Source organism: Harmonia axyridis, chromosome 5 (genome assembly GCF_914767665.1).
Source record: "Harmonia axyridis chromosome 5, icHarAxyr1.1, whole genome shotgun sequence".
NCBI classification, from domain to species: domain Eukaryota; kingdom Metazoa; phylum Arthropoda; class Insecta; order Coleoptera; family Coccinellidae; genus Harmonia; species Harmonia axyridis.
The window spans coordinates 41,211,668-41,223,315 of record NC_059505.1 but is presented as its reverse complement, the minus strand read 5'-3'; the positions used below and the strand labels follow the sequence as shown (position 1 = coordinate 41,223,315).

General features: G+C 35.5%; 2 protein-coding genes across 3 annotated transcripts; both read right to left on the bottom strand.

Moving 5' to 3' along the window:
* Nucleotides 1-1,845: 1,845 nt before the first annotated feature.
* Nucleotides 1,846-5,509, bottom strand: LOC123680939 (sodium channel protein Nach-like). The gene is made up of 7 exons (XM_045619062.1): nt 5,379-5,509; nt 3,841-4,342; nt 3,675-3,786; nt 2,613-2,889; nt 2,290-2,343; nt 2,048-2,230; nt 1,846-1,985 (listed from the first exon to the last, which is right to left on the bottom strand). Exons 1-7 carry the CDS (start codon nt 5,488-5,490, stop codon nt 1,846-1,848), a joined length of 1,380 nt encoding a protein of 459 aa, XP_045475018.1. The 5' UTR covers nt 5,491-5,509.
* Nucleotides 5,510-8,205: 2,696 nt separating this feature from the next.
* LOC123680657 (synaptic vesicular amine transporter-like) lies at nt 8,206-11,407 on the bottom strand. 2 transcript variants are annotated; one of them, XM_045618661.1, is made up of 6 exons: nt 11,167-11,407; nt 9,609-9,872; nt 9,228-9,491; nt 8,894-9,172; nt 8,449-8,835; nt 8,206-8,395 (listed from the first exon to the last, which is right to left on the bottom strand). In XM_045618661.1, the coding sequence occupies exons 1-6, from the start codon at nt 11,255-11,257 to the stop codon at nt 8,370-8,372; spliced, it is 1,311 nt and encodes a 436-aa protein (XP_045474617.1). In that variant the 5' UTR covers nt 11,258-11,407; the 3' UTR covers nt 8,206-8,369. The 2 variants fall into 2 exon arrangements, with proteins under 2 accessions (XP_045474617.1, XP_045474616.1); XM_045618660.1 differs by having other exon boundaries at nt 8,456-8,835; nt 11,167-11,405.
* Nucleotides 11,408-11,648: the final 241 nt, after the last annotated feature.

Genomic DNA, 11,648 nt, shown 5'->3' with positions numbered 1-11,648 from the left:
CCTTAATTTTGCTGGTGCCTATATTTTACACCAAATGAACCAATTGAGTTTCAGTTGAATTATTCGAATTATTTGTATTTGGTAGGTCAATATTTTAATCCCAAAATAATACGCCAAAGCCTATTTTGAAACGCAATACGTCTAAAAAGAGTGCATCATCCAAATTAACCTGATATTTTCGACAAAGTATGTTACATATATGCCAGATTGAAAATTAGATTGCTTCTCTGAGACGATATGCAACGTATAACTGTCATTGTCAGTTTGTTAGGCAAACAGAGAATCCATTAGATGGCTGTTGTTGCATCACATGTGTCACTCTTTAGGACCACCCACTAGTGTGTTGTTTCACACTTCCTAGGCGACTTTCGAAAACAAACGAGGAACACGCCTTGCGCCAAACGGTTTGCAAAAAAATACCCTTGACTTCGAATTTCAAAATACGCGAAGAGAATTCCAAATCGCACAAGATTTTTTTTCATTTTCGTTTATGGTTTTTTGCAATAGGCAGAAAGAAACCTTATTTCGGCAATTAACTCAAGTTTCAAGGCAAATTGATGTATAAAATACAAAAAAAACACTGGATTCTGTTTCATATCTATCACTAAACCATGAGTATACAGCGAAAAACAATTAAACAGAGCAAATAGGTAGAGAAGTCAATTTTTTGCTAGGAAAAAATTCTATAAAACTCACAAAATCAATTGATAAATGCTTTAAGTTTCAGAAATAACATTGAGGTAACAAGTAACGGGTGTTTTTTTTCGAGGTATATAACTTTAAGTTGGCATTTCTGTTCGAGATGGCGACCGATTTAAAAGCTGTCAAGTGATTTATTTTCAGTTTGGTTTGGCAATTCATCATGAATAGACTCATGCCTGAACAACGCTTGCAAATAGCGCAATTTTGTTTAGAAAATAATGGTTCTGTGCGGAATACGTATCGTGCACTACGTCCATTTTATTTTGTTTAGCGATGAAGCGCACTTCTGGTTGAATGGCTACGTCAACAAACAAAACTGCCGCATTTGGAGTGAAGCTCATTCTCAAGTGTATGTCGAAACACCGTTACATCCAGAAAAACTGACTGTTTGGTGCGCTTTATGGGCTGGTGGAATCATTGGTCCGTACTTCTTCAAAAACGATGATGGCCAGAACGTTACAGTCAATGGTGATCGGTATAGAGCCATGATTACTAACTTTTTCATTCCTGAATTCAACAACCATGATGTCCAGGAGCTGTGGTTCCAACAAGACGGCGCAACATGTCACACAGCTCGTGCCACAATCGATTTATTGAAAGACACGTTTGGTGACCGCCTAATTTCACGTTTTGGACCTGTGAATTGGCCTCCAAGATCTTGTGATTTAACACCGCTAGACTACTTTCTCTGAGGCTATGTAAAGTCTTTGGTCTATGCGGATAAGCCACAAACCCTTGACCATTTGGAAGACAACATTCGCCATGTTATTGCCGATATACGGCCACAAATGTTGGAAAAAGTAATCGAAAATTGGACGTCCAGATTGGACTAGATCCGACCGAGCCGTGGCGGTCATATGCCAGAAATCATATTTAAAATGTAATGGCACAAGATTATCTTGCGGATAAATAAAATTTATGTCAATCGAATAATCCATCGTTGTTCTATAGCTCTAAAAAAAAACACTCTGTATTACAGATTTGACAGATAATAGACAGGTGACAGGAGAGTTCCGAGTACCAACATATAATAATGAAATATATAACCATGAAATATGTGTGAAACTGAGATATTCTTGTACGATTAAAAATGACAAAATGAACGGATTTTTCACAGAATTAGAAAAAAACGTATTTCAGCATTCATTTTTTCATTATTTTTCCTTGTTGTTTTTCACTTTTCATAAAATAAAAAAATATTCTTAAGCTGAAGAAGTAAATTATCTCAATAAAGCTGAGTACACTGCATCCTAAGAACAGTCCAGCCATTCCACCTATATAAACTGCAAAAAAAAAGAATTGTGGATTTCCACAGATCCATTTCGCTTGGTTTTTATTGCCTCACCTAATAAATCTGTAAATCCAAATATAACATCTCTCTTCAACCTCATTTTCGGATAATCTTTCAGTCCCCACTGCAAATTGGTACCAAGAAACCATTCTCTGGTATCTAAATCATCAACGTAATACACCACTTCATCACAATTTGGAAGGCAAGAACAAGTACCCTCCAAAAGTATCAATTTCTCTAAAAACAAAGGAAGGATGGACGATAACTACTACACCAACAAAAATAAGTATATGAACCTTTGAATTTTGACAAACAGTGCAGTCCCTCCACGCTGCAAGTTTTCTCACCATCTGGAGAAGACAGATATTATTATTGAGATTGATAGCTGCCCAGATAGTTCAAAATGAATCTTCGTATTGGACAAACCTTCAGCTTAGATAGGTTAGGTTAGTTAGTATTATTACCAGTGAGTTATTTTTTTAAGTGAGCAATTACAAAAAAACGCAAAGCCAAGCAAAACAGTAAAAGAATTGAAAAAATAATTATTTAGATTGATCAAGAAATAGAGAGTAGTTTTACAGGGTGAAATCAAAGAAAAAAAAACCATATTCTCTCATACCGAGTTTTCTGTAGAAGTGAGGAACACATCCACAAAATTGTTTGCTAAGTCTTATCCTACATTCCATTCTGCAAAGTACGTAAGAGTAAACAGGAGAGTGACCTAAGTCACTTTCATCATAGAATCTGCACTTTCTTTGCTTTACTTTCAATGCTCTCACTTTATCGCTACTGAATAAAGTCATTCCGTTAAGGTAGAGTTGAAGGAAATAACCATCTTCAGAATGGGTTTTTTTCGTAGCTACATCTGCGACTTCTTGTGGACCATGGATATAAATCTGAAAAAAAATTGAACCTGAACAAGCAATATTGCTTATTTTAGCCTATGCATTGCTAGCATTTGACATTACCATCAAACTACCTACAGTTTTTAAGAGCCTCCTTGTATTCCAGTAAGTATTCTATGGGATCTACTGATTTAGACTCAGAATTTTGGATCGAGGGGCAAAAATGTACCCCAAATTTGTACAATGAGTTCCCAATGACTTCCCATGACTTTCCAATGACTTCCTACGATTCCTATGGTTTTCCAAGGTTATAATCAACCTTAGTTTCGGTTGATAGCAGATTATATTTACTTTTTGAAAAATAAAAAGTGAAAAAAGAATTTTGAAAATAACCCCAAGTTTAAGAAAAAAATGAAATCGAAGTTTGGAGAAAAAAACCGTAAAAATTGAATCTCTATACAAAAATCGTTATATCTCCTGAAATATTCGTCAGAGACCCCTCGAATGAAAACGTTTTTTGAAGATCGAGCTCTGATCTACAACATAGTGAATATTCAAGTCCGTATCTTGCGTCCAGGAGAAATGACAGCGTTGGGAAAATTTTCAAATTTTTGTTCGAAAATTTCAGTTCATGATAAAATAATGAAGAAATGACTGCCAAGGTTGTACATGTATCATTGTTAAGGTGACCATGTTGATGAATGAAGTGGATTTCTTAAGAAAAAATGTGTTCTGACTGGTTTTGTCAGGGACTGATCATATTCATTGTCAGTATCTTTTTTTCCTATTCTTAACACTAGATAAAGTCCTTACGGATCTATGACAGTTTTACTCACATCAAAACCACTTGAAATGTTCATAACGTTAGCAAAAACTTCTCCATCCAATGGATTAACATACAATGTATCATTCAGAGGATAAATCGTCCATTGTCCTGAACTCCAGTACCTGCAAAACATCATCCACTTATTATACCACCTCCAACCCTTCTTCAACAATCACCTGGCAGAGTTATACACCGCCAACTGAGAATTAAAACAGTAGCAGATCCCTATCTCTGATACAATCTCAGTTAGGTAATTCACTTTGGAAAAACCAGCCGAATTCGAAATCTCTGAAGGCGAAAACTTCATTTTAAGCTTCAGGATCAAGTCCAAGAACTCCTCAGGTGGTACACCGTTGGTGTAGTCCACTACATCTTCGAGATTCTGATAGTTTGCTTCCAACAGCGAGACTACGAAGTTTCTGAACAGAGTTTTGTTTGGTGCGTTTGAAGTTTCGATATAATTTTCTAGAGTTTCTTCGTCGTATTTGACCATTGGGCAGATTGTAGCTGCTGGGAAAGAGGTGTTCCATGCAAACCTGTCTCTTTCCATTGATATTACTGTCGGGTTGCTGTTGTATCTTGTAAGGGTGATGGAGCTCAGTGAGACAGCCCCGTAGATGGCACTTATGACGAGGGTCAACCATAAGATCCACTCGATGATGTGGATTTTTGTATGACCTGTTGGTTTTCTAATTGGATTTGAGTGAAATCTCAGAGTAATGAACATAGATAGAGGGAGCATATGTCAATTTCAGTAAGCAAATTTGTCCCCAACATGAACTATCAAATTTGACATGAAGCGCGCGGAAATGAAAACATATCAGAGACGATATTTCACTCAATTCGCGAGTTTCTCCTCAAAGAACGTACTTCTTATGTCCCATAGTGAATCAACGTTTCGTATTAATTCAAAATATATTAAAATGAATACCTAAATATATCAGAAATTCAGAAAACAAATTTCAAGCACGTCAAACGACGTGAAACAACCGATGACACTAGGAGAGCAAAAGTTGCCAAACCTTGGATTTCAGAAGGTAGATACAGAAAATAATAAATATTCTGCTTATTATAAATTCGACAATTAGGAAAAATATCGGATTCCAAATATTCAAATTTGCATATTTAATCGGGAATCACTCAAATAAATATATTTCGTTCAATATAATATACATCCATAACGATATAGTATAATTGTGGATTTGAAATATATCACAATCCGACAACGTAATCTAACCATGTTGGGGACATGTAAAAATTGCGTATACTTCCTCTATATGTATTTGATTATAACTCTATGATTAAAAACTTACGTTTTTTGTTTTATTGGAGACAATAATTTTCAGATAGTAGCGGAATCAAATAATAGTTTGAAAAATTAACAGAAAATTAAGTCTCGTTCAAGGTGATCTGGATTGCTGTAGCAGAAATAGTTGCTACAGCTACTTCTGCTACTACAATTGTGGCTGCTGCTCTTGTTTTAATTACTTTTGTCATTGCAGCTGCTGCAATTGCAGTAGAAGCTGTTGTATAATAGTAGCTGCTATAATAACCTGGATAACCTAGAGCGAGACTCAGAAGAATTCAAACATGTAACCAAATACTCGAGCTTAGATTAACCTATAAAGATTTTCATGGGTTTGGCTGAGAAACTCTGACTGGATCAGTGCTGCTTATTTACTGATGAATTGTTGTTTGAAAGAATAAAACTTACCTAAATGATTTAATCCATGGATAGTACTAGTATTCAAAAAATCTTGGAGAAAATGCTTTCCTTTCAGACTGAGTTTCATCCTATTTTTCTTATGGAAATCTAACAGTTTCATTGCAGCCAACGTAGTTGTAACAGTACTCAACGAAAACTGTGTATTTTTCACTAAGAGAGCTCAATAATGAACTGGATAACTTATCAGAACAAATAAATAATTCTTTAGAATGTCATGGAAATCTATGGGCCTATTCAAGCACCATCCTTTCTTTTGTCACGCACAGATTTATAGTTTAGATCATCGAATTTCGAAGTTGCACAATTGGTTGGTAATAAAGAATACTTCTTCTATAGAAATTTCAGTAAAGATTCTGTTGTTATCCTAATGATTGGTGATTTGTTGGAATGATAACCAGAAAATAGAATGTAACAGTTTTTTCCACGAGAAAGAATCCTCAAACGCTGTTAGTTCATTACTTGAAATTGTTCCACAAAATAAAATTCTAACCTTCCATGAACCTTCATGATTTAATGGGATTCTCATGAAAAAAAATGGTGGCGACGAGGACTCACATTTTTTTGAATATTTCTGAGAAAAACAGTTTTTTCGAAAAAACCTTTTTCATTTTCGATTCTGCAAATACGTAGTATCAAAAAACTGTTCACGGTTTGGACGAAAAATGTACAGGGTGTTCATAAGAAGATCATGAACTTGGACAACTCAAATTCATCAAAACTCGAGATTTTCAAATTAGAACCTATATTTTTATTATTTCAGTGGATTCTACGTACAAAAAGAATGGGGGTTACTTAAGCAAACCCTATACCTAAAATGAATACTTTAAGAGTTATCGAGGAAGAACTTTAAATGAGAAAAAACCGCTATTTATAACTGTGTGGAGTAGTCTGTGACTAACGGAAATTACAGAAAGAAACTGAAATTCGATGTTTCGATAACTAAATTTGACATTTGAATAATATTCTGGGTGTGCCATTTGAAATAAGGAAGTAGTAGTCTGTTTCCGGTATAACCGGAAGTTGTAGAGATCTGAGAATATTTTAGGGAGAAAGATCATTATCTCAAACCCCAATATGCGAATTTTAAGCTCAAAATTATGATTAGTTTTCCATAAACGTCTACTAGGCCATCTCGGTGAATAACCTTGTATTTTAGGAAAAATCAATTGATGTTTGTAACATTATAAAGTGGAACGATAGAAAAGATATCAACCATATATCTTTTCATATTTAAGGTCTTAAATTGATTGTGGAGCATTGATTTTATCTTTGACCCAAAGAAAAAGTCTGAAGGTGTTAAATCACAAGATCTCAGTGGCCAGTTATGATCACCTATTCGACAAATAACAGTGTAGTAAATTTCAACAATTCAATGCATTGTTGAAAGTTGTATTCCAATTTTAGTTATAGTGTAGCTTTTTCTTGTCAAATGACGTAACATGCAAGCGAAAAATGCCTTGATAGTGTGTTATTCGAAATTATTTAACAACCCTATATGAGCTGTTAATAACAGCCCTACCAACTCACCAAATAAATATCCCTATCGATATTCATAGCGCTCATATTCTAAAAAAAAAATTCCCATCCAGTGTTGTATTTCTCGCAAGCTCCCTGAATCCAGTATTAAATTCCAAATGACCAAGCTTCCTAGGGGAATTACATTAAAAACCCCCAAGTTCTACTCGCTTTTATAAGCTAGCGAACTCAATCACTTTGTTTGCACAGTAAGTTAAGAAGGATGTTCCTCTGTTTGTTCAACATTTTCGACATTCATCCCAGTCGGCAGAGTGGTGTGGATTGGGATTTTACCGGATAAATCTAATTCTTTTACAGGATCGAAGAAATAGCCGCAAGGTGTGATAGTGTGTGGAGAGATTTCTTGATCCTGTGGGGTGTGGTTGCCCTTAGAATAATATTTTGTCAACGCCTTCTTCTGGAAATATTATTCGTTAGAACTCGATTTGGGAATGGCTTAACATCCAGAAATAATCATTCCATACATCGTTTTTATTGGAAAAACATATATAAGAAATGCTTTCCATATATCGTCTGAAATAAGAAAAAATATAGGTTCTAATTTGAAAATTTTGATGAATTTGAGTTGTCCAAGTTCATGATCTTCTTATGAACACCCTGTACATTTTTGGTTCAAACCGAAAACAGTCTTATAATATTACGTATTTGCAGAATCGAAAAAGAAAACAAATTTTTCTAAAAAAGCTTTTTCTGACGAAATATCTAAAAAAATGTGAGTCCTCATCGCCACCATTTTTCATAAGAATCCCATCAACTCATGAACCGTTGAGTTTTTACCCAAGGTATGGCCACAATTGTCGTCAAAAAAGCTATCTAATGATGCAATAATATACTGGGTGTGCCATTTGAAATAAGGAAGTACTAGTCTGTTTCCGGTATAACCGGAAGTTGTAGAGATCTGAAAATATTTTAGGGAGAAAGATCATTGTTTCAAACCCCAATATGCAAATTTTCACTTCCAAATTATGATTAGTTTTCCATAAGTGTCTAATAGACCATCTCGGTGAATCACCCTGTATTCGAAGATGCCAAATTTGAATATATGACCATTGTTCAGAAATTTTTCCACAATGAATTTTGTTTATGTCTAAAGGAGTAGATTCATATTCTTTGAATGTTCTTTCTTTTGACAAATCGATCTATGTGAAACATTTTCAAGACATTTCTTCTCTATTATTTAGAACCAATTATATGCAATACTCTATTTATATATGATAGGTTTTAAATATTAGTAAACCTGAATTCGAGACATAGATATAAGTCCACCTAAATAACCACACAAGTTTCAAGCGTTTTTATTCAAAACATGAAATACATGAATCAATGTTCAACCAAACATATCAAAGTAATTTCATTATTCACTCTTCTGTTCTGTTGCTCTCCAAGGAATCAATATTCGAAAGTTCTTCTCTCAAACTTGAGTACATACTGCCTGTATCACTCTCATTCCTCAAAAGAACCATCCCTTCCTAAAAAAATACCATCAATCAATCATCCACAAATATAAAAAAATATCTCATACTTCTCACCTTCTGGTTTGAACTTTTTTCCAATTCCAACAGAAGAGGACTGAACATGACATTCAGCAACCCAATTATCTTCATTAACCAAGAGAATCCAATCAAATTCACCGCTTCACCTCCCAATAGAGGTCCAAAAGAATATGCCAAACTCACAGCAAGTTGCTGCAAGGTATACACAGAGCCATATTTTGAGCTGCCTCTGTTATCTATTATGGTAGCGAGGTATGGTACTAAAATAGCGTCAACTAATCCAACGCTCAAACCTATGCCAAAGTGTGGTAGGAATAGTTGAGGAATTGTGGTAGCTGAAGAAAGACCACAAGAGCTCAAACCACCGATAAGCATTGCTGTTAGTCCTACTCTCCAACCTTCAATTGGAAGCAAACCTTTAACAAATCACCAAAAGATAAATATCTAGTCAATAAAAAGCAACTTAGAGGTTACCTCCAAAGTGTGAACCAAGGAAATATCCTATGCTGTCTGGTATGAATACAGCACCCAGTATCCATCTAGGAGGTGCAGGGTGAAAATGACCCATCAACCATAAAGGTACGCAAGGTTCTAGTACAGCCATAGTGGTGGTGCTAATACATATAGCACCTGAAGCTATCATTGTTTTCTTATCCTTCAAAAGATTAATAAGTTCCAAATCATCAGAGATACATTCTTCAGTATCATCTTCTTCCTCTGAACTGAATCTGTTTATGAGGTTCAGCTGAAGACCTTAAGAGACCAATTACATGATTGTGCAAATTTTTTAGAGGTTTATCTGACTTACCTATGTTCATACTTATGACCAAGGAAATGAGGATGAAGGGTGCTTGTTTTCCAAGATGTTGGTATACTGCCCCACCAAATGGGTAACCAAGCAAGACTCCTAAGGCTATGCCTCCAAAGGCTACAGGCATCAACTTTGGTCTTAGTTCTACCGGAACGTGTTTAGCCAAAAGGGACATGCCACTGACAGACACTGCTGCAGATGAACTTCCATGTAGAGCTCTGGCAAGAACAAGCAGACCATAGGACTTACCATAGGCGAACACTATATTCAAATAAAATAGTAAATAAAGATTCAAAGTCAGTTGAACGAACACTCAGAAGCTCTTGACTTAACGTCAGTGATCTGCTCATTATCTTTTTAAACAAAAAAAATACTCACGTAAAGAAGCTAGAAGTATATTGCATGATCCTAATAACATAGGTAAGTAACAACCAACTTTTGTTACAGCATATCCAACAAAGGGAGTGAATAGCAGTTGGACAAAAGCTTTGGATGCCAACAATGCTCCGAGAACACCATTCTCACTATCAATACTCTCATATTTTCTTTGAAGAGGACTAAGAGAGGTTACACTATGATAAGTAGTTATATTTGCCTTCATTTTTATTTCATTAGAGAACAAATAATCAGGAATTATAGGCACTAAAAACAAAAAGGAAGATGTGAGAATTGATTAAATGATTGTATATTCAGTATCAAGAAAGGTAAGCATATATTATCAATCGAAAAACAATTGCCAATCTATGAAAATTATGATTTTTGAAGTGGTCTAATTTAAGAGAAATGCATCTATCAACTAAATTCAATGTTTGGCGATGAAGCACCATTTAAAGCCTCTGTAAATCACTGGTAAACTGAATTCAAACGTGGACGTAAAGGGTGTTTTTTTTAGAAGTATATAACTTTAAGTTGGCATTACTGTTCAAGATGGCGACCGATTTAACAGTTGTCAAGTGATTTATTCTCAGTTTGGTTTGGCAATTCATCATGAATAGACTCACGCCTGAACAACGCTTGCAAATAGTGCAATTTTATTTCGAAAATAATGGTTCTGTGCGGAATACGTATCGCGCACTACGTCCATTTTATTTTGTTAAGCGATGAAGCGCACTTCTGGTTGAATGGCTACCTCAACAAACAAAACTGCCGCATTTGGAGTGACGCTGATCCTCAAGTGTATGTCGAAACACCGTTACATCCAGAAAAACTGACTGTTTGGTGCGCTTCATGGGCTGGTGGAATCATTAGTCCGTACTTCGTCAAAAACGATGATGGCCAGAACGTTACAGTCAATGGTGATCGGTAAAGAGGCATGATTACTAACTTTTTCATTCCTGAATTGAACAACCATGATGTCCAGGAGCTGTGGTTCCAACAAGACGGCCCAACATGTCACACAGCTCGTGCCACAATCGATTTATTGAAAGAGACGTTTGGTGACCGCCTAATTTCACGTTTTGGACTTGTGGATTGCCTCCAAGATCTTGTGATTTAACACCGCTAGACTACTTTCTGTGGGGCTATGTAGAGTCATTGGTCTATGCGGATAAGCCACAAACCCTTGACCATTTGGAACACAACATTCGCCGTGTTATTGCCGATATACGGCCACAAATGTTGTAAAAAGTCATCGAAAATTGGACGTCCAGATTGGACTACATCCTAGCCAGCCGTGGCGGTCATATGCCAGAAATGATATTTAAAATGTAATGCCACAAGATTATCTTGCGGATAAATGAAATTCATATCAATCGAATAATCCATCGTTGTTTTATTGCAATATAAAGTTCTATAGCCCTGAAAAAACACCCTTTAGATCTTGAAGGCGATTATTTTGAAAATCGCTAGTTAATTTTTTTTGAATTTTCAATACATAAATATAACCATCGTATAAAGGGTAATTAATTATTATTTATTATTATTAGGTACAACTCACCGACAACAGTTAAAAGCACATTGTCCAAGAAAAAACTCAAATAAACTATAACAAATATAATCCCACTGGACTTTTCTGGAGGGGACTTCATATCGTCCGTGGCTTAGATACAACTGAAAATCTATTGCTATTTTCCCAGTTAACACTTCAAGAAGGTTGGGGGGGTTACAGGATTCAAATGAGAAATTTAACGCTCCGCTGGAAAACGCTTTTCATGTGGCTTATCATCTTAGGGACAGACGTTGGACGGTAGAACAGGCCAATAAAATTTTCACATAAATCGGAAACTTCGGTTTTCCAGATTTAGTACAACGGATTTTCGTGGACATCACGGAAATAAATTTCCAACCTCAGAAATAATGTTTCAAGAATAATAAATATTATGATTATATTTAAATGAACAATAAACATACATATTAGGCCAATTGAAAAGTCCCCGGTCTGATGCACAGATGGCGGTGCTAGTATTAAATCCATACGAT